The sequence below is a fragment of the Protobothrops mucrosquamatus genome, unplaced genomic scaffold (genome assembly GCF_001527695.2).
Source record: "Protobothrops mucrosquamatus isolate PMUCROS unplaced genomic scaffold, P.Mucros_1.0 scaffold3476, whole genome shotgun sequence".
In the NCBI taxonomy this organism is placed as follows: Eukaryota; Metazoa; Chordata; class Lepidosauria; order Squamata; family Viperidae; genus Protobothrops; species Protobothrops mucrosquamatus.
The window spans coordinates 143583-166462 of NW_015389450.1; the positions used below are offsets into that span (position 1 = coordinate 143583).

At 49.1% G+C, this 22880-nt stretch overlaps 1 protein-coding gene across 1 annotated transcript; it reads right to left on the bottom strand.

The window, feature by feature from the left end:
• Positions 1–134: 134 nt before the first annotated feature.
• Positions 135–15622, bottom strand: TBX3 (T-box 3). The gene is made up of 8 exons (XM_015827068.1): positions 15228–15622; positions 13265–13532; positions 10702–10848; positions 7926–8002; positions 5964–6115; positions 4057–4164; positions 3446–4002; positions 135–581 (listed from the first exon to the last, which is right to left on the bottom strand). The coding sequence occupies exons 1-8, from the start codon at positions 15620–15622 to the stop codon at positions 135–137; spliced, it is 2151 nt and encodes a 716-aa protein (XP_015682554.1).
• Positions 15623–22880: the final 7258 nt, after the last annotated feature.

Consider the following 22880-nt stretch of genomic DNA (forward strand, 5'->3'; position numbering starts at 1 on the left):
CCCTCCCCACCGGGACCCCAAGTTGGAGAGGCCGGGTGGGCCCATAAGGCGCGGGCGGGGGGGGGAGGAAACTGGAGGTGCCCAGCCCCCCCATACTGTAGGGGGAGGGGAGGACGCTCCCCCACGCCCCCCCCCTAGGGCGACCCACTCCTGGCTCTGTCCTGCTTCGGCTCCAGTCCACTCACTAAGCGCTGGATGTTCTGCAGCTCGCTGGTGGCCTCCTTGTCGGACCCGGAGGAGGAGAGGGTGGAGGAGCGGCTGTTCAGCTCGGAGCCGGAGGAGGCCTCCAACGTTCCCAAGCCGGGGCTGGGCGCCAAGGCTCCGGCTTTGCCTTCCGCCCCGCCACCCAGGCAAGGCGGCAGGGCGGTGGTGAGCAAGCTGCCGCCGCCGCCGCTGCTGTCCGGCAGAGGCACCGAGAGCGCGTAGGGGCTGTAGCGCAGGCGAGGGCGCGCCGTGTTCAGGAAAGGCGGGTGCCGGTGCATCGGGCTGGAGGCCGCCGTCGAGGCTGCCGCCGCCGCCGCCGCCGCCATGTAAGTGTAGGGGTAGGGGAAGAGACCGCCGAAGGGAGACATAGCCAGGCTCTGCAAAAGAAGAAGAAGAAGAAGGGCGAGACGGTCAGAGGAGCGGTGGAGCCTGGTGGCGGGGGGGGGAGGACACAGAAATCTCCCAACCAGCCCCCTCCCCGCAGGCACAATATAGCCTGGGCCAGCACAGGCAGTGGGGTCAACCAGCCCCTTTCCCCACCCACCATTAAGCCACCCTCGGGAGAAGCTGCCCTCTTGCGCGAAGTCAGCCCTGGTGTGGTTAAAGCTGGTGGAGTAAAGGGGTCGGTCCGGCAGGGGCCAAACCGATGAATCCCAGTCCAGTAAACCATGGTTTGGTTCCGCAAAATAAGCACCAGAGCAGAGCAAAATGTCTTCGGTTAAGGATTCTGGGAGCAGAGGTCCCCAGCATTCATGGTATGCTCATGAATGCTCTTCCACGAGTACCAGGGATGGATAGAAGTAGATAGATAGATAGATAGATAGATAGATAGATAGATAGATAGATAGATAGATAGATAGATAGATAGATAGATAGATAGATAGATAGATAGATAGATAGATAGATAGATGATAGATAGATAGATAGATAGATAGATAGACAGACAGACAGACAGACAGACAGACAGATTGATTAAATAGATAGATTACATAGATAGCTAAATAGATAGGTAGGTAGGTAGGTAGGTAGGTAGATACAGACATATACATATACATACACATATACACATACATGAGTGATTTATTATTAATATTAATAATATAGATATTGATATTAATATATTTGATACTTTATTTTAGTCTTTTAATTTTATCTCAATAAAAGATTGGACATTTGCTATAGTGCAGCTAAATCCAGACTCTCCCACTCTCCCTGGATGGGCTTCCTTTTCTGCAGGCCTGCCACACATTCCCTACATTTCCCCTCCCCCCCCCCCAGGTGCCTCTGGAAGGAGGGCAGCCCTCCAGCTGCTCCCAGACTACAGTTCCCATCAGCCTCCTCCCCCTCCTCCTGGCTGATGAGAGAGAGGTCCCTATGGCAGAGCTTTCGGTACGGGCGGCTGGTGTAAAAATCTCTTTGCCACCTTAAGAAAAATCTGGCTTGCAGGTCTCTCTGCCTCTGCCCACAGGGGACGGGAGTTATTAGGGAGACAAAATGAAAGGCCCAGCCCTGCCAAAAGGTGTCCTGGGATATGCCTGAGATGCTAAAGCGCCTAGTTTGCCAGGCGCTTTCGTCAGCCAAATCCCACTTCATTTTCTGGCTTAACGAGAGAGAGCAGCCACAGTTGGCTGGTTGATTGCAGGCCCAGCCCGAGAGATTAGCAGCCAAGTTTGACTGCCCTCTGATCCCCCATTCAATCATCCATCTCTCTCTCTCTGTCTCAAGCTGGTGAGCTCACTCACTGGCTGAAAGTCCTTCTGGCTTGGCCAACAGTCCATAGCTGTAGCCAGAGGGGTGGTGGTGGAAACAATTGCACCCAGCCCAGAAAACAAGCATAGGCGCGGGAAACATAACAAGCAGGAGTGGGCCTTTCTTTCCTGGCCACCTTCTCCCTCCTGCCGCTAGCCCTTTGACCCAGCTCTGGAAAAACCCCTACTTGAGTTTCAGATCCTGAAGAACAGGAGGCCAAGCTGTGGAAGATAAGGAAATGGAGGATCATCCAGAAAGGCTGATGTTTTCCTAGCCCTAAGAGACGGGAAGGCATACAAGCCAATACTTGATTACAGGGGGGGGGGGCGGCTTAATCCGACTTGTAAATCAACCCGAAGCCTCAAATAAACCCCCACCCTGCGGTTGGGGACGGGCCAAGGATGAGCTGCAGAAAAAAGTGAAGCAAATTTAAACAGGAGTCAAGCCGGGCCAAGGCTGCCTCCTTCCTTAAGTAAACTAAATATTTTTACAGATATATATATATATATTTAATCCCACGTTTATTATGTTCACATCTAATGCTAGCAAGCATCTAATGCTTGCTAGTTGCTCCACTGCCCTGCCACCAGCCTGAGAAACAAGTTGGACAGACGCAAGGAGGGAGGGAGTGCGTGAGTGCGTGGGATTGTTTAGTTTAGGTGGTAAATCCGGCTGGAGAATTTATTTTTTAATTCCTAATTGAATCTCCCTCAACTCTTTCTCCCCCCCTCCCTCTCTCCTTCCCTCCCCCCCTCAACAAAAGGCGAACCTCTGCTTTCCTGAACTGGAAGAGGGGGCAAGTATTTTTAAGAAATCAATGAAGCACACATACTCCACACAGAAGTGGGGCAACAAATTTACTTACCCCCTCCCCTTGCCTACATCACCCTTAAAATTGTGGGCGTTGATTCTGGAGATTGGCCTCACTTTCCCAGAAGACTCGTACTAAGTAGGTGGCCTTTTTTTTTTTTTTTTTTTTTTTGCAAATTGGCTTTTATTTTTATTTCCCAACTGCACTGGCCTTTTTCTGCCTAAAGCAAGCAACAATTAACTGTGGTCTCAATTCCTTTTTTTTAAAACCTCTGACAGACACCCTCTCTAGTGTTGACATGCAGGGTCTGGTCCACCCATCCCACAAAAGCATGGTTGGGTTTCCTTCACCGAAGTTTAGGACTCAAACCACAAAGGGCCGGGTTCACACATCAGTCCAAGCCGGAAGCCCCAGTTGTGTAACCACCACCCATGGCCATGAGAACGGCCAACCCACAGGGGTTCCCACACAAACCAGAGGTTGTTACAAATGAAGCGACTGTGGTCCCTCTGAGGTTGGGGGGGAGAAAGCAAGGAATCCATGGATGCTACGGGTGTCAGGGCAAAGTTCTGATTTGCTGGAGGCCCAAAGAGCCATTGCACACCTGCTTTACGGAGGGGAGAAATCACACATACACACACACACACATGCAAATAAACACCCACCCACCAGTAAACTTACCTGGGAAGCCAGGACGTGCTGTTGAAAATGGAAGGGCAAGGCTGCTGCAGCAGCTGCTGCTGAAACGCCACTTAATCCCTGGGCAGCAGCTGCGGTGGCCATCGCCGCATTGTCTAGTCCGGTAACTCCGGCAGACGCCCCGGAGACTGTGGCCAACAGAGGTCCCATGCCAGCCATGCCTGAGAAAGCCCCGCCCATGGCGAACTGGCTAGGATGGAGGAGGAAGGGGTGCCCGTTGCTCAGCGGGTTGAAGAACTGCTGGCTGGCCAAGGCGTGGGGAAATGTTAGGTTGGACAGGTGGCTCTGGGCCAGGTGCCCAGGGCTGTCAGTCTGAATGGTTAGGGGTGTGAAAGGTTCTTTGTTCAGGACCCTGCATTCCTCCTGGGGCGGGTTCTTGAGTTCTTCTCCACCGCCCAAGTGCCGGGTGCTCGAAGAGATGGTGGCTGGGCTATGCTGGGAATCCGGAGGCACTTTAGCCACGCTCTCCCGGCTGCTGCTACTGCTGCAGGCGGAGTCCGGCGGCGGAAAATGGGGAGCCTTGGAAGGGCTGCTCTTCCCTCCCCCTTCGTGAGGAGGGTCTGCCCCATCTCCTCCTCCCAAAGAGGAGCTGCTGTTGGGGGCGATGTTGGCCGTGGTGGTGGAGATCTTCCCGACTTCGTTGGCTTCCATGGGATCCTCTTTGCTTTCCGAGTCGCTTTCGCCATCGCTGGGACACAGGTCTGAGGAGAAGAGGAAGAGAGATGGTGGGAAAGAAGGGGAAGACCCCCAGAGAGAAAGGCCTCCCAGTTGCCCACCACAAGATGTTCCTCAGAAGAGGTGGCCTCCTTCTCTTGTTCCCCCAACCACCGAGAACAAAACTCCCCAACTCAGTTGAGTAGGTCAGATGGAGTCCCCCATGCTTACAATTCAGTTTTCTCCTTGACTTGGAACTCATCCAGGTTTTTTTTCAACTTCAACTCAGGATTCTGATCTAATTTTTTTTTTAAATTGAAGTTTGATCTACTTGGGCCTTGGCAGGACAACTGCCTAATCCAGAAGGGAAGCCAGAGAAAGAGATTCCAGCCCACTATTTTACTAGGAGGCAGTGATATTTTCTTAAAACAAACAAACAAACAAAGAATCCTGGCTGAGGGTAACCGAAAGAGGAAGAAAACTGGGCTAAACAAATCATAAATATCCTTGAGTCCTTCAAAATTCAGGGTTTCCTGAATCGCAGCTGATCCTGACCTGTTAGCTCATTTAGTTCTGGCTTATGGAATTAACTGTCTTCTTATTTTATTTTATTTTTATAATAAACCGCCCTCTGGGGTACGTGGGGTGAGGCTGAAGGATAGAGAAAGAATAGCATGAATTCTCCAATTTTTAGTTAGCCCAGGTTTTATCCAGCCTCTGGTGTTGCAATAAACAGTGTTTTTTCTTTTCATCCGCAGCAAGAATCATGAACTTGGAATTTGGGGACAGTGTCTGCTGCACTCTCTCTCTCTCTCTCTCTCTCTCTCTCTCTCTCTCTCTCTCTCTCTCTCTCTCTCTCTCTCTCTCTCNCACACACACACACACACACACACACACACACACAAACATTCTCAGACAGACAGAGCCAAAGTTCAAACTTTTTTTTGTTTCTAAAAAAAACAACTGTGTCAAATAAAAAAAAAAAGCATTCCTTCCTAGCAAAATCAGAGCCACTTAAGACAGTCAGGGAGATGGGAAATGCACAGATCTCTGGGAGACCTGCTTTTGAGTTCAGGTAGTCCTCCACTTACGACCCAAAATGTCTGTCGCTAAGCAAGACAGTCATTAAGTGGGTTTTGTCCCGTTTTATGACCTTTCTTGCCCGCTGTTGTTAAATTAGTAATTCTTAGGGGAATCCGGCTGGGTTGACTTTGCTTGTCAGAAAGTCGCAAAAGGGGATCACCGGGGACACTGCAGACCCGTCATAACTGTGAGTCAGTTGCCAAGTGTCTGAATTTTCCAAGGGTTGTAAGTGTGAAAAATGGGCGTAAGTTCCTTTTTTCCCCCGAATGCTGTTGTAACTTAGAACAGTCACTTAATGAACCTTGTAAGCCGAGGATTACCTGGAGACATAAACCTAGGAAACTGGCCACCTTTTAGCTCCCACTCCAAACCAAATATAGATTTGGACTTCCTTGCCCTTGCAGTCAGGTGGGATTTAGAAGGAGGTGGGGAAGGATGTTCAGAGTGATTTTAACCCTTAACTGGGCATTTTGGGAATTCCTAATTCATGGGGAAAACACAGTTTATGTTTCTGGTCCTCTGTTTCAGCCAGTTTGTCTGCACTGAAACCATAAATAAAATATAAAAGAGGGAGACAAAGTGAAATTTTAAAGTCCAGACTCAGTTTTCAAAATCAGAGGGTTTTTTTTTTAATCCTCTGCAGTCAGGAGTTGATTTGCAACCTATTTTTTTAATGAGCCAGATAGCATGAAAACAAATATTCATAAATAGGAGGTTAGGACAGCTCTGAATAGAGTGGAAAATAGAGTGGAAAGCAGCTCACCTTTAAGATTTGAGGTGCCCACAGCAGACACAGCGGGAGAGGTTGACTGAGCGAAACATTTAAAAGCCGTCTGCTCGCTGGAAGATTCATCTGAAGTCTCTTTTTTCTGCCTCTCATCGTAAACTCTCATGGACTGAAGTGTCAGTTGCTTTCTAGGGCGAGAAAGAAAAGGAGAGATTAAAACCCCCTGCTGACTTTTGGTGGGATGGGGTTCCTCAACCATACAGAGCATCCTTGGTTTAGCCAGGTTAAAAACAAAAATTAAATCTTGATTATGGTCCCGAGACCAGCATATTTAGCCAGGCGAGGTCCAACCTGCCATAGTGAACAGCTTCACGCACAATGCAGCTAACCCCATAAAGTGTGGCTTGTTTGAACCACAGCATCTGGAATCGCCAGCTACACTAAGCCAAAAGCAATCAATTCCATTAAAGGTTAGGATGTGGGTCCCAACCAATGTTGTGTTTGAGACTTCCCCTTTTCTCAGTAAATTTCAGTCTTAAGTCAGCCGAACTGTTTCGAGAAATCTTCAAATCAGCCAAACTTGTATTTTCAAATGGGCTAAGGATAAGATTGTCTAGGGTCTTAAGGATACTTATGAGTAAACAACCTTTTTCTCATGACACCATGACAGTAGGATTAGACTCTCAAAGCAAGGTTGGACAATCAGACTTGTAAAATATTTGGGGTTATCCTGGTTTCAACTGATGGAAATTGGAGCCTAAATTATCCAGACGCCTATTTTTGTCTTAAATTGTTGAATTTAAATCTTTTCAGCACTAGGTATGACTTTGCTTGCATGGTACCTTCATCCATGCTGAATTGAACCATTCTTTATCTCATTAACTTTTCTAAAAAGAAAAGAAAAGAAAAGAAAAGAAGAATTTGCAAAACATCCTAAGCCGTAAACTGACTACGCAGACTGAGTTTGGACAGTGTCCCAGACTCAAATGTGGTTGGCCAGTTTGATGTGTCCATGTATCTAAAAAGCTGATTGTTGTTGAACTTAAAACTAGCCAAGTAGAACAAATCCACAATTTAAGCATTGGGGAAAGCATCTTTTAACAGTAACCACATCTAACTACCATTCGTCTGATTAGCCATTTTGTGTAAACATAGCCTGTAAGGTTTCAAATAGTGTCAAATCCACCCAGGATGGTGGATTCAATTAATCAAAACATATGGAAATGAAGCAATTGATGATCCAAATTTATTTGTTTCGGTGGAGGGTGATGCAAATTTTAAAAGAGGCAGGGAAGAAGCGAAATTCCTAAATATTTGACTGTTTCAAATATCCAGGAGATTCTCCGATATATCGCTTCCAGAAAATAACTCTTCTTTAACAGCTTGAATTTAGATGTTGATTCTCTTATGGTCTGCAAAAAACTTGGGTCTTCTTGCTCCTCTTATTCACAACCTCCTTGTCAATATTTCAACCATCCCTACCCCTTCTTGGGACCCAATCTGTAAGGCAGATTGCAACCAAAGTGCAGGATTAAAATAAAATAAATAAAATTTGAAAAGGAGGGAGCAGGGAAGACCTTAGAAAGAGCAGCAGTTAAAGACTTTAAAGACTTTAAAGACTTTTTAAATCTGTTGAAAGTCCTTCAAAATCAGTTTGGCTATCTATTGTGGCCGATTCTCCACCCCTTTTCTGCTGCTGTCTTTGTCATGTCACCAATAGGGACCACTTGTAGTAAACTATATTTTTACCCTTGGCAAAGAGTTTCTCCTTTGAGTAGCACCAAAGAGAACCTTGCGCATTGGCAAACTTAAAAGCTTTTTTTTTTCTTCTTTTAAACTTTACAATCCTGTTTGCGGCCTCCTGTTCACGTGGGTTATTTTGGGGTAGGAACCGGGGAAAAAAAGAAGATTTCTGTTTTTATTTTATTGGGGGGGCAGGTTTTTCCCGGAGGACACTTCCCCCCCCCAAAATAAATGGAAATTGAAACATATTCTTACCTTTTTTCTCGCCTTCCATTCCCTGTGTCTCGGAAGCCTTTGGCAAAAGGATTGTTGTCGATTTTTAACTGGGTGATCTGTTAAAAGGAGGGCAAAGAAAGGAACTGTCACACCGGTCCCTGATGACTTGGGTTCTTAGGAAAGAAAAGACCCCCACTCCATTTGTGTGAAAGGTATATTTTTACTAAAGACCAAGTGGTTACACTACTGTACAGCAAAGCCAGAAGTAAAATTTACACCTGAAAGTTTCCTAGTTAACTTTCCCTTTCCTGTTCCTCCCCTCCCTCTTATTTCTTTATTGTCCAGTTATGTTCAAAGGATTTTGCATTCAAAGGATTTGCTCTGCTAATGGTCCCTGCATTGCTGGTGAGCCGTTTTACTTCTGCCCTGTTGTAAAACAGTAGTAAGAGTCTACAAGGGAACACTGCAAATACCAGGACTTAAACCTTGGGTGCTGACATGGGGTGAGTTTTAAGAGTACAGTATGTTTCTGAGCTCTGCCACACAAAGAGTAACAGGAAAGAGGGGGGGGAATCCATAGAGGACTGGGGAGGGGGGGAAAACCTGATTTATTTAAACCAAACATTGCCCGCCTCTCCTTTTGAAAAATAATAAAAAAAATCAGGACCCCAATTAAAGAAAAAAACAAAACCCTTCTGTCCAGTTCTCTGCAGAAAGAGAAAGGAGAGGCTGGAAGATCTCAGAAGCAGACTGGCATTATTATTATTATATTTTAAATCGCTTGATAGTTCCTGCTGCAAATTTGTGGACTATTCAGGGTGAGGATTAGGGGGTCCCCAGGGGGATGAAGTTCCTGTGGTCATTTCCTTATTCTGTTGCTCAGTCTTTGCTAATTAGGGACTGCTTGGGCTTTGCTAACTCCCCCCCCCACTCCGTGAATGTGTATGTGTGCACGCGCGCGCACACAGACACACAAACACAGACAAGTGCACTGTTAGTCTTCCCTTGGAATGAGTGGAACGCACAGCCCATTAGTCATGTTTTAGTCTCCAGGCTTTACCTGCCTTAATTCAATTGCAAAAGACCGGCTTCCTCTCCTTGCTAAAGTAAAATATTTCCACATAAAGGAGTTTGAAACTAGATTTTTTTAACTGGTGTGTGCCTCTCTCTCTCTCTCTCTCTCTGTGCCTGCGTACTTAAGAATATCTGCTAGGCAAAACTATCTTATGGGCCCTTCCATCTTCTGTTCAAGCACAGCAGGTCCTTCTCCAGCTTTCCCAAACCTTCTACTCCTTGCTTCGATTTTTATGGGGATTGAAGGAAGATTTCATTTCAGAGCTGGCTGGGAATGGTTCCAGCCAGGGAAAATTTGCTGAATAAGTTTGGTGAAGTAAAACAACTCATGGATGCTGAAATCAAAAGGAGGGTGGGGAGAATGGTGGGGAGGACGCCTGGCTGGGCTGATAGGATGATAAGAATAGGGAGGAGGAGGAGGAGGAGAAAAGGAGAAGGAAAAGAAAAAGGGAAAGGAGAAAGAGAAGGAAAAAAGGAGAAGGAGAGGGAGAAAGAGAAGGAGAAGGAGAAAGAGAAGGAGGAGGAAAAGAAGGAAAGATCACCACTGAGTGTCACTTCAGAGCAAAAAAACAAACAAACTATCTCACTATAATCCACCCCTTTCCAGTTTAGCCCACAATCCTAGAAGGACTCCATTTGATGCAAGCTCAATGGGGCGTAATGGAGTTTAGATCTGGCTCAACTCTTATGGGAAATTCAACCATCTTTTTTTTTCTTTCTTTGTGTGAAGAAAGAACATCCAGGACTCTTGCAAACCCCTTTCTCCCCTGGTGGCCCTCCTAAAGTTTCTGGGCCCCGAATTTCTTTGCCATGGAGCAAAGCAAGATGGAGCCCGGCTTGTAGGTTGTGATGGAGCTGGTACTTCTACTCTGCTTTCAAGAAGCTCCTGTCCGCCTTGAAGAGTGACAGGTTGACCAGGATGGACTTCTCAGCATCTGCTTCGATTCATAGATCTTTCAGACTTTTGGCTTGGCCAACGAACGAGCAGGAGAACTGTCTCCTGGAGAGGGGAAGACCTTAGGTACAGCTGTGGACCTTCAGACAGGTGAAGTCCTACTCAATTCCATTCTTCTGCAAAGGAGCTTGACAAGCAATCGTAGACCAAGGTGGGAAGACTAGCCAAGTCACCCACCCACCCATTATCCCACATCCCATCTTTCCAAAGATTGTCCCTAAATATTGTCAGAGGGACTTGGTGAAGTCAGCGTCTTCCCTTACTCCCTTACTGCCCCCTTACTCCCTTACTCCCCCCTCCCCCCCATGTATACACATAACCAAGTCACTAAATTATCCCCCCTCCCCCCCATGTATACACATAACCAAGTCACTAACAAAAAGAAATTCAAAGAGAAAGATTGATGGAAACCCAAAATTTTCTTTTGGGTCCACAGCCCAAGTCCCGTCAAGGAAAGAGTCGAGGCCACCGCTTAGGCTGTCCCCAGTCCAAGGCAGGCACAGGACAGCAAATTCAATTAACACCCCTCCCCATAATAATACCCACTCCTCTTAATGAGCTTGACCAAAGGGCCCCAGCTTCCAGCAGGATATTTAATTTATGGTTTCTTTGAAGTGGTGGGGGGAAATGGGGGGGGAGAAGAGGAACCCAAGCCTAGATTTCAAAACCTGAATTGGAAAGATCTCCCAATTCTTCCTGCTGAATCAAAGCCTTATCTGAGGCTCACGCCAAGGGGCGACCCCCCCCCCCAAACACACACTCCCTTTTCAACCTCAATCCTCCTACCTTATCGTTCTGATAGGCTGTTACGGCAATGAATTCCGTTTCCGGAAAGACATAAGTGCGAAATGTGCTGTAGGGGAGCTTCAGGATATCGTTGGCTCGGACAATGTGGAACCGAGGCTGGTATTTGTGCATAGAGTTTAAGATGGTCTAAGGGAGAGAAAGAAAGAAAAAATAAGAGAAAGAAAGAAGGGTTTAGAGAACAAGACTTAAAACCCGGAGGAGAAACTGCGGGGCGCCCAAGCACAACTGCATTATATTTCAACAGGGACTTCCAACTTTTTCTAATCTAACACCCTGCCTGTGTATATTGCCTGCCTTCAACTCTGCTGCAGCATTTTTGATGCTTTTATGAAGAATTCTACTTCCAGTCCCTCCCCAACCACAATTTGTACAGATCCAGATCCAAGTGGCCTAAAATAAAATTTTGCCTAAAACAAGGGGAAGCTTCCTAACTGTGGAGAGCCAGAGCGGAGATAGGCATGTCTCCATGCATGAATGTGATAGATAGATAGATAGATAGATAGATAGATAGATAGATAGATAGATAGATAGATAGATAGATAGATAGATAGATAGATAGATAGATAGATAGATAGATAGATAGATAGATAGATAGATGATGGACGGACAGACAGAGATATGGATGGTGATAATAGATAGATGATAGATGATAGATAGATGATAGATAGATAAATAGATAGAATGAGAGAGAGATATGATAGCTGATGGATAGCTGATTAGATAGATATTCACTAACGCTGGTCTGTTAATTGATTTTAAAGGGAAAACATTGCATGCCCCCTCATTTTGATATTGACACTATTGCATTTGCAGGAAGGGTGATAGGAGTTGAGTGCTGCCTTTGAAAAAGACAATCTAATGGTGAAATACATTCTTTCTATATCATTTTCAATAGGTTTTCAGGTTTTTTTTTCCTTTCCTTTCCTTTCTCTATTTCCTTTCCTTTCCTCTTCCCCCTTTCCTTTCCTTTTTCCTTTTCCCTTTTTCTTTTCCCCTTTCCTTTCCTTTCCTTTTTTTCCTTTCCTTTTTAGGATAGCTTCACTCTTGAGATTTGCGCCCGTGATTTGATTTTTATTCAGCCGATTTGATTCTCCCTCGCATTGTCCTATGCTCATAATCTTATTCTTCTCTCCCATTCCCGCACCAAACTTTCTTCCTTAAGAAAACCAAACACAATATTACTAACCAGTCACCCTAAGGCCAAAACATAGCGTTGAGCCCCCTCCCCAACTTCTTTTTTAAAACCTGGAGTTTATTACAAAAAAAACAAAACTGAGAATGTACCAACTGACAATCCATTTCAAACGTGAGAAAGATTTTCAGCCGTTTCTAATAAAGTAAACACGTTTGCCCCTTTTCTCTAGCAAGTCTGAATTTCCAGTCTCCCCATTTTGCAAAATAATAATAATAATAATAATAATAATAATAATAATAATAATAATAATAATAATAATAATAATAATAATAATAATAATAATAATAATAATGCTCCAACAAAAGTTACTGGGAACACCAAATTGACAAAGTTCTCGAAAAATGAACAGGTCAAGATCCTGTGGGACTTTCGGATCCCAACAGACAGGCATCTGGCCCACAACATGCCTGACATCACAATTGTGGCAAAAGAGAAAATGTCTGGTTCATCGATATTGCAATAGCAAGGGATACCAAGAGAAACAGCTGGGAAAAATAACGAAATACCCCGAAATATCCCACGATCTGCAAATTGAAGTTGAGCAACTGTGGAGGAAGAAATCAAAGGTTGTACTAATAGTAATAAGAGCCCTTGGAGCAATATCCAGAGGGCTGCCTAGATAAATGGAAATTTTGAACTTATTAGACCTGAATATTTGACTTTGCAAAAAAAACTACTGCCTATATACTCAGACACTCCCTTAACAACTGTCTTAGGACTTGAACTGTTCAGTTTTTACCAGTCCCAGATTGTGAGTCGAATTTAATAATAATAATAATAATAATAATAATAATAATAATAATAATAATAATAATAATAATAATAATAATAATAATAATAATAATAATAATAATAATAATAATAATTTAGCCAAAAATAAAGGTGGATAAAATACATTTAAGGTTGGGTGAGCTTTAGCACACCTACTGGGGTGGTGGGGGAGGACTTTAGCACACCTACTTTAGCACACTGCAATACAAAAAAGATATTGAGATTCTGGAAAGAGTGCAGAGAAGAGCAACAAAAATGATTAGGGGTCTGGAGGCTAAAACATATGAAGAAATAATAATAATAATAATAATAATAATAATAATAATAATAATAATAATAATAATAATAATAATAATAATAATAATAATAATCTCCCTATCATTGGTAAGGACTCGATAAGTAGACGAAACTGCCAAATAAGTAGACAAAAATGCCAAATAAGTAGACGAAAATGCCAAATCCAGTCTATGCAATGATCAATCACAATAATAATAATCTGCACAAACACTGGTGTTATGTCAAAGGGTGAGATGAGGAGTTCAGGGAAAAGTCACAAAGCGAACGAAATGCACTTACAAATCCGTGTTTGTCCGATATGTTATTAGTCAGTTTCAGTTTGTGGAATGTGACCACTTTCGACATCCACTGCTCGCCTGTTGCTGGGCTATCTGGATGGATGTACATTCTTTTTGGCATTTCAGGGTCAGCTTTGCCGGCCACCATCCACCGCGAATTATGGAATTTATATCTACAGTCATCCGCCGCTACAATGTCCATCAATAAAATGTATTTCGCCTTTTTATCCAGACCCGTACACCTCACTTTAAACGGTGGGAACATTCTCCTAGAGATAAACAAGGTGAATATTATGTTATATACATTATTTTATTCTGTTTTCTTTCTTTCTTTCTCTTTCTTTCTCTTTCTTTCTTTCTTTCTTTCTTTCTTTCTTTCTTTCTTTCTTTTCTTTTCTTTCTTTCTCTTCTTTCCTTCCTTCCCTCCCTCCCTCCCTCCTAGAATCATTTGAAAATTCAGCAGTTAAAGTGTGCAAGTACACACGCATTTCATTTCACCATTTCACCATTTCGAGGGGAACCCTGTTCCTTAAAGGCTGAGCATTCAAGAGTTTGACTGCTTTTGGAGATAGGAAAAAATGGGAAATTATTATTTATTATATCAATATTATCAATTTATAATATCGATATTATATCAACAGCAACCAGGGGGAGAATTAATTGATCTCACAACTTGCCCTCGGCTTTGGTAATTTCCAAACTGCAATGCCCCCCCCCTCCCAAAAAAAGTGCATTTTTTTTTGCTGGTTAGAGTTAACACAGGCCCCAAGCCCCTTTTTAGAAATCTCTACATGAAATCTTGTTGAGTTCCTTTTGAGAAACAACATATCCTCCAAAACACACACACACACACACAATTTACTGCAAATCCCTTTGCACTGTTTTTGGAGCCTTTTTCTTTTCACTAATTATTCTTTGATTTCAGACCATTTTGAATGGGTCTTAATAAATCCCAATAACCCACAGAACATCCCCAACTATTATTATATTTCCGTCCTTCGCACCCTTAGAAGGAGATAATTCAGCGTGGCTGTTTTTTTCCTAGTTCAAGTGGCTGTTTTTTTCCTAATTCTTAAGGCATGCAGCATTAAACAGAAAGGACCCCCGTCTTTGTGTAAAGCTTGAAACAGCAATCTCAGTTTAGAAAGTTTTAAAAGAGGAAAGGCAATGATTACAGTAGGAAAAACAGGGATCCTTCCCTCCAACATTTGAATCTGTTCTTCCCATATTTTTCCTCCCCAAATGTGCCAGAACTGAACAGTGAGGCCTAAATGAGCTGGAGCCTATTCCTGCTGATTTAAAAAAAAAAACTGAGATTAAAAAAAGGAACAGCCATCCAGATCCCAGCTAACCTTATTGAAAAACAATCTCTCTTTTTTTTTGGTCTCCCTTCCCCCACTTTCCTGATCCATTTCTTTCTTTTTTTTTTTAAGGAAAGTAGAGGAGTTGAATTTGGAAGCCAGCACCCAAGCAGCGGATGGATTTTCCCCGGGAACTCAAAAAATATTTTATGACCGGAAAAGGGCTGTAGGCAATTTTTTTGGTCTGAGTTCATGAGTTCATCCTTGCTTTTTCCCTCTCGAATTTTTTTTTTCTGGGAAGGAAACAAGCAAATTTCAGCTCTTTTTGGTGGAAGCGGGGGTTCTCTAGTCTAAAGGGATCCGGTTGTAAAGTTTCAAAACTCCCAACGAAGGAAAGAAAAGATCCCGGAGAGAGGGGCCCCGAATGCAGCCAGCTTTCTCTCCTTCCACCAAGCTGGGCGAGATTGCGGGGTACCTGGCTGAGGTTTTGGGGGTCCTTTTAAGCGTGCATTTAGGCTTCGGACAAGGGCAGGGCTCACTTTGTCCTTCGGAAAGCGGCGAGGCCCTTTTTTCCCCCCCACCCCAAAAAAACAGTCGGAGTTCCCTTTGGAAAAATCAGCATTTAGCGAAGGCTGGCTTGGCACCCCGGCCGCCCGCTCTTACCTTCCCGATTTGGTGATCACCATCTCGGTCCCCCGTTTGTGAAACTGCTCCCAAAGCTCCTTGGCTTCCAGGTGGACTTTGGGGTCGTCCTCCACCTCTTCTTCCGGCTCCAGCGTTTTCAAAGGCCGCAAGTGAGCCGCGGCTTGGTGTCCCAAGGTGGAAAAAGGGAGGCCGGAATCCGCCGCCCCGACCAGTTGATCCATGATCGGCTTGGCTAAAGCTCCGGGCAGAGAAAGCGCAGCTGCCCCGTTGGGGGGCAAGGCCAAAGCCGGGAAGAAGTGTGGTTGGTGTCCCAAGACGGCGCTCATGGGGAAGTCCGGCGCCCGGTGAGATAGGAAGGGGTGGTAAGCCATGCTGGTCCCAGGAATCACGGGTTCTCTCATGGGGAAACTCATGCAACACAGTCCGCCGCCTCCGCCGCTGCCGCGTCTTTTCCCTCGTCTTCTTCTTCTTCTTCTTCTTCTTCCTCCTTCTCGCCTGCGAGGGGGCTTCGCAACAGCCGCTCGGAGCCTGCCCCGACTCCCTCCTCCGCTGGGTAGAAGGGGCCGGCCCGGAGGAAGCGCCAGACGACCGAGGGCGAAAGAGGAGAAGGCAGGGCTGGCCGGTCGTGAGAAGCGAGCATAAGCGAGTCAGCGAGGAAGCCAGGCAGCCGGCGCCAAGCTAGAGGCCATGGCCCCTACACGAAGGAGGGAAAGCGCGCCCGGGCGCTCCGGTTGCCAATTGCGCTCTGTTAGTCTGCGCCTCTGTCCGTGCGTCTTTGCGCGTCTGTATTCCTGCCGTGGGTCGGTCTGTCTGTCTATCTGGCTTGACACCAGGGGCCAAAGAGAATAGGATCTGGGTTTTCTCCTTCGGAGAGATTGCAAAGGATCGGAGACGCTCGCTTGCGCCCCCGCCGCCGCCGCTATTTCGGCGAAAGGGGGGGGGCAGAGGGACAGTTTAGCAAAGCCCACGAAGAGAGGGGAGAGCAGGAAGGAGGCGAAGGGATGGTGGGGTGGACCGGCCGGAGAAGCTTCGGGACCAGTGCCTTCTGCCGCAGAGGTCGCGCGAGGTCTGGGGCTGCAGGTTTCTTCCCCCTCCCCTCTTCTCTCCTCCCCTTCCTTCCCTCCTTCCTTCCTTTCTCTCGCCGGGCAGGGCTCTCCTTCTCCCGCTTCTCAGCTCTTCTTCAATTCCTTGCCATTATTTTTCCAGCTGCCGGCGCGGAGAAGTGGAGGAGCAGCAACAGCGGCAGCATCCGTCGGCGGAGCTTCTCCTCGGCCGCCCGAGCGAGGCGGAGGAAGCAGAAGAAGAGGCGGCGAGGCGGAAAAACTCCGGGACCCTCCAAAGGTGCCAGCCCAAGGCAAGGCAAGGCGCCTCCTTCTCCTCCTCCTCCTCCTCTTCCTCCTCCAGCCTCGCGCAGCGCTCTCTCGCCGCCTTCGCTTCTCCTCGTCCCCGGCGCTCTTCCTCCTCCTCCTCCTTCCAAGCCGGCTGGCTCGCCTCTTCTTCTGGCCACCCCACCACCTCCGCGTCGCCTTCTAGCCTTGGCCTCCCCTGGTAACGCGTGCGCGTGTGCGTGAGAAAGAGCCACCTCTCCCCCTCTCCCCGAGGTTCCCCGGCGAGGAAAGAGCTGGGGAGGCAGGGCAAGCCCTGCGAGTCAACTTGACGGCTCTGCGAGCTGCGCAATCGAGGAAGCCGGAACGGGTTTTGCGAAGTCGGGCGCTTCCCTCCCCCGCCTCTTTCCCTTCCTCGGCTTCTGCCCAGCAGCCAGGCAGCCAGGCAGAGTTGGCCTCCCCGAGTCCCGCGTCTGGAGGGAGGCGAGGAAGGTGTGTGTGTGTGCGCGCGCGCTCGCGAGTCTGGATGGATGCGGGGTGGGAGGGAGGGAGGGGAGAGCGAGCACGCGCGCGCGCGCTCTGCCGGTGGTGACTGAGTGCTTGCGTGTATGTGTGAGCGGGTGAGTGAGTGAGCGAGGGTGCGCCGGTGTGTGGCTGGGCGGGCGTGCGCGCGAGTGTGAGTCTCTCTCGCCCTCTAAGGCCGGCCGCTTGGCTGCGCCGGGGTTGTATGGTGGCCTTCGCGGGGCCGCCGAGCTTCGGCGGGCGCCTTGATTGGCCCTTTGACGCTTTCGGACCAATTGGCTGGCTCCAGAGGCGTGGTCCCGACAGGTCGTGTGGAGGGGGACGGGGCCCCGAGTTATAAAAAGAAAGGTGTCGGAAACGGCGAAGCTGCAGCGCCACAGCATCTCCGCTGGTCGGGGCCGGGCGGATCTGTCACCAGGACCGGAGGGGGGCGGCGGGGGGGGGGGNGGGGGGGAAAGGAGGAGGCAGACAGGCAAGAGTGTGTTTGGGGGGGGGAGAACCAGGAAGGGAGGGAGGGACGCCTCTAGGGGGATTTGCAGAGACGGCTTGGCTAGCAACTCAGCCAGCTCCAACGAGCCAGGAAACGAAAGGGGAGGGGGAGGAGGGAGGGGAGGGCGAGGGAGGAGGGAGGAGGAGGAAGAAGAAGGCGGGGGGGGGGGTGAAGAGACGCCCCTCCCTTTCTCTTTCTTCGCCCTTCCCCTGGCCCAGATTTCAGCTCGGGACTCCTCCGCGACTTCCCCCGGCGAGCCTTCTCCACGCCTCTTTCTTTGGCTAGTGGGAGTGGGAGTGGGAGGAGGAGGAGGAGGAGGAGGGGAGAGTGAAGGCACGTGTGTTTCGGCGAGGTTTGTAAAAGGTGAAAGGGCGCGCGGGGGCGGGGCCAGCCGCTCCTGCCTTCTCCAGCACACGCGCGTGCCTGCCCAGAATTACCCCGTGGGCAGCGCTTCCCTTCGGGCTCGGCTTCCACGCGCGCCTGTGCCTACGTCGCTCTCCCCTCCGACGAGGGCGGTCTATTGTCGGAGCGTCTGTGTTGGGTTTCAAGCAGCCCTGTTCCGTCTCTCTCCCCCCCCACCCCACCCCCAGTTGCACAAACACCCGCGCCGCGCTCTTCCCCCCCCCCCCCGATTCAGTGAGAATGCCGCCGCAGGAACGCCTGCACCCCGCGCGCGTTCCTCTCTTGAACCCTTCCTTGTGAGTATGTTTTTGGGGTGGGTGGGTGGAAGTGGGATAAGGGCTTCTATCTCCCTGCGAGTTGCATTCGCTCTTGGAAGCCAATGAGCGGCCTTCCTCCTTCCTGGTGCCCTGCCCTCCCGGACTACGCCACCCATCCTTTCCAGCCAGCCCTTCAGGGGTGATGGGCGTTGTGATCCGAAGCAGCAGGAACTAGGACCGGTTGTTATTCCGGGGAGAGGAGAAGTAGGCGTTCTGGAGAAGGGGGAGGATGGGAGTTGTAGTACAGATGGCCTGGAGGGCGTTCTGGAGAGAAGAGTGGAGAATGGGAATTGCGCGTGTGTGGGGGGAGGGCGTGGGTGCTTAAACGCCTTAAAACCAATGCAATGCTTACAATAGCGCACCTGCGTTTGTTACCTGCGCGCGTAAGAGGTTCCGTAATATCCACGGATTCGGGGCTCCGCAGTTGGCGAGCTCTTCCGACAAGCCAAAAGGGTCCTGGCGCGTTTTTAGGAAGGGGGGGGGGAGGAATCAGACGGGGCTTCTGCCTGGTTTTCGGCTCACCTCTCCCCGACCTCCACCCCCACCCCTTCCCCCTCTTCCCTTCCGCTCACGCCAGTCTGGTTTCAGCCCTCCTAGCGCCTACCTAGCCCCCCCCCCCGGTACTTTCCCCACCCTGTTGGACCCCCTACAACGCGGGACCCCTGCCGGGTGAAACGCGTCTGAATGATTTTTGCTTTTCTCTACCAAGTTCGCTTCTCCTTCCCCCCCCCCCCCCCCAAGGCCTGGCGCCTCCTTCCTTTGCTCTGCCCGCGTTTTAACGCTGTGGAAACGCCTCTCTCCCACTCCGGCCGCCCTCCCTGCTTTTCCACCGCTGGTTAGGGAGGATTTTGGAGACCGGAGTGTGAATTGCCCTCTCTGAAGGCCCGGTGGCTTGTAGTCACTTACGGAGGAGGAGGAGGAGGAGGAAGAGGGACGGCCTGTCTGGGGGAGGAAGGAAGCGGGAGGAGGGTTTGCGCGCGCGCCTGTGGCTCTCTGTCTCTCCGCCCCCCCCCCCCCCTTTGGCTTGGTATGCAGCGTGCCGGCGCAGAGCGGGTTACAGCTCTCTTCCAAATCCTCTCCGTTGTGGGCGCGGGGCTGCATGGCTGACCCCTAGCTTTTGGGGATCTGGGCGTGTGGGGAGAGAGGCCGAGGAGTCCACGGAAAGCACGAAGCCGTAGTTTCTGTTCTCCGGAGTGCCCTGATTTCCCGCGGGTGGGGAGGTCTGTGGGAGAACCGAAGCTGACGCGCGAAAACCGTGAACCGGCCTCGCCTCCTTTGTCGCGTTCTCTGCGGGACCCCGCCAGCAAAGAAGCTGCGCCGCGCAAACCTTTTCGGGGGGCTGCGCCTCGCGTCAGCTGGGCACTTTGGGATCCTGCGCTCCAGCGGGATCTTTTTTTGGGGTGGGGTGGGGGTGGGGGATGATGGCGGTGCACTCTTTAGAATAAGGGAGCTACGCCCGCACACAACGACAGGCCACTCAGAGAAACAAACAAGCAAACACAAATAAATGTATGGAGACATAGGTTTAAATGAGAGAGACACACACACACACACACACACACACACACAGTCTCTTCGCTCTCCGCGCCTAACCAGACCCACGAAAGGCCTGCCGGCTTCAAAGGGCAGGCCAAGTTTGTTTCGTAATAATCTTGGTTAGGGGTGGAAGGGGAGGGGGAATGTTGGTCTACATCTGAAGCCTGGGAATCGTGCCCACTGGGTTAGTGGGAAGGTTCCACAGACAGTTGCGCGCAACACACACAGGCAAAAGCGTTAATTCGGCCACACCAAGATGCTGCCTTGAACCCAGCCGCGGTTTGATCTTTTACAGAGATACGGAAAAGACGGTTGGTGCGTTTCGAGGTGAGGGGAGACGGTGTGTGTGTGTGTGTGTGTGTGTGTGTGTGTGTGAAGACAGAGATCGGAGAAAGGGATGGCAGAACCCCTTTCACAATTGGAGGCTGGCCTCCTGAAATAGGCGCAGATCTTCTAATTTATTTTGCTAGGCCTTTTTTAATTGTCTTGCTAGGCGCAAGAAAGGGCCAGGTTGGCCTCGCTGCCTTTTAGGAAGTTCTCCAAATAGCGCCCACGAGGAAACCCAGACGCTCCGAGACGCAAACGCGTCCGGAGAAGTGCCGTTGTGAGGTTGTGGGTTGTAAAGAAGAGGGCGACTGGTTTTCACGCGGGCATGCGCTCCCATCGGCCGCATTTACAGGGCCGACCAAGCCGTAAATTATTCTTGAGAATTGGCGACGAGGCTTGACTTGAGGGCAAAACGAAAGGATGGCGAACCGGGTGGCGTTATCTCTCTCTCTCTCCCTCTCCCCCTCTCTCCTTCTCACCCCCCCCCCCGCCCTGCGCCACTCTTGAAAGAGATAAAAGGGGTTGTGCGTTTGGAGACACTCAGCCCGTTTGTATAGTTAGAGGGAGAAGCGAGAGGCCGGCTTTGGCGGCGGCGCAAATGTGGTCAAGATAGAAGCGGAACATCTAACGCGATTAGCCTTCCCAACGTTGCATTTTTCGAAGCGAGGGCTAAAAGCTCTTCGGCGCCAGGGGCCTGAAAGCCGTGCAGGAAACCAGCCTCGAGGATCATTTGCATCCCCCACCCCCAAAAAAATATCTCCTCTTCCCTCCCGGTCGCCTTGAAAGAAGCCGAGGGGGCAGACAAACGAACACAGACAATACTAAGGCTAGACTAGAGGTTAGCAAAGACTTGACGCTACAGACCCAACAATCCAGAAAACTACAAGACTCGGGATACCGAGAATACATTTTGACACACACACACACACACACACCGTCTCTCTCACTCAGTCTCTCTCACTCATTCACTCTCACTTACACACGCACTCTCATACACAATTAAGGCCAGACTAGATCTTACCAAGGCGTTACAGAGTCGGTGTCCCAACTATCCAGAAAACTACACCGAAAATATATTTTAAACCCGTCTCTCTCTCTCTCTCTCTCTCTCTCTCTCTCTCTCTCTCTCTCTCTCTCTCTTTCACACACACACACACACAAACAAACAAACAAACAAACAAACAAACAAGGCTAGACTGGATGTTACCAAAGTTGTTACAGATCCTGTATCCAGATCCAGAAAACTATAAAACCCGGGATGCCGAGAATATATTTTGAACCCCAGTCTCTCTCTCTTTCTTTCTCCCTCTTCCCCCCTCCCATCTTTCTCCCTCTCTCCCACACACAGTCCTTTTTCCGCTGAATCCCACCCCGGTGTCAATCTGGATCTTTGACTCCCTTGAAGTCACTGGGCCACGAAGGGAAGCAAGCGTGTAGAAGGGTATTCCTCAAATCTCTGATATGATTATTGGGGTTCTAATTCAACCGGTTGGTTTTACACCCTTGAAATGGGGGCTGAGGGTCGATGGCTAATTTATGTCGGGCCTTGGGGAAAAAAAATATTTCCCAACCCTAAAAGCTTTTGTAAAGTTGACCCGGAAGAGAGCTGGGTTTCTAAAGACTGCGAAGTTCAGGCGATTTTCCAGGCTGCGGTGGAAAAGGATTTGTTTAGGGACTTTTGGGCGAGGGATGTTTTGGGAACTCCTTTCCCGGAGAAATGGCCTGGTTAAGAACTAAGCAGATGTGCTACCCTAGTGGACTTCAGGCGGACTACGTTTTTTTTTCAAGCGAGAGGACTGTGGTGTTGTGTGAAAGGGGAGATGGGGGACTCGCGGTATAGATTTTGAGAGCTGTATGTTGGAAGCAGAAAGGCCGTTCAGCTCCTAAGATGAATCTTTGAACGAACTGTGGGCATCTAAAAGGCCTTCCTGCCTCCTCTTTTTTCCCCCTTTTTCATGCCTTTCCTCCCTCCCTCCCTTTCTTCCTATTTTTTCCCTTTTTCATGCCCTTCCTTCTTTCCCTTTTCCCTTCTCATATTCCTCTTTCTCTTTTCTCCTTCCCTTCCCCCATTCTCATATCTTTTCTTCTGTCTCTCCTTTTTTCTCTTTCTCGTGTTCTTTCCCCTTTTTCTTCCTTCCTTCTCTTTTTATCCTTCCTTCCTTCCTTCCTTCCTTCCTTCCTTCCTTCCTTCCTTCCTTCCTTCCTTCCTTCCTTCCTTCCCGGGCCTTCGCTCCGGCACCCATACCACAAAGTTCGCTTAGTTTTCCTTCCCCCAGTCCAACAAATCGGTGAACCCCTTTTGCGAGCTCATCAATAAACCTTCCCTGGATTTCCCACCGCGACGCGGGTGGATTCGACCTCCCCTCTCCCCCGTCCCTGCCCCCCCCCGCAGCTCCCACCCAGCTCGCTTCCTCAGCAGAAGCCAAGCGTCCTTCCTGGGTTACTGATCTAGATCAGGGGACCCCAGGAGGCTCCGGCGGTGCAAGGGAACCGTCGTTCTCCCAACCGCCAGCCTTTCTGAAAAGCCGGAGGGAATTCAGGAGAGAAGAAAAGGATGAGGGGGACGGTGGTTCAGGAAAAGTCACCTTTGAAGAAGGTCTCGTTTTCAAAGGGCCTGGTGGAAATCGCACCCTGGGCGGATCTAGAGGAAGCCTAGGGGAAGCCTGGAGAAAGTCCAAAGAAAATCACCCAAAACGCGCGTGGGGGGGGGGAGGAGGGCAGGACTCCCTCCACGGCTGGGCCGAGCGCCCAC

Excerpts from the sequence above, each read along its gene's own strand:
- TBX3 (XM_015827068.1), bottom strand. The coding sequence starts at position 15,622 with ATGAGTTTCCCCATGAGAGAACCCGTGATTCCTGGGACCAGCATGGCT. Across the intron at positions 8,003-10,701 it reads CAGCCTATCAGAACGATAAG|ATCACCCAGTTAAAAATCGA; the intron begins GTAGGAGGATTG and ends TCCTTTTAACAG. Across the intron at positions 4,165-5,963 it reads GGGCACCTCAAATCTTAAAG|ACCTGTGTCCCAGCGATGGC; the intron begins GTGAGCTGCTTT and ends TCTTCTCCTCAG.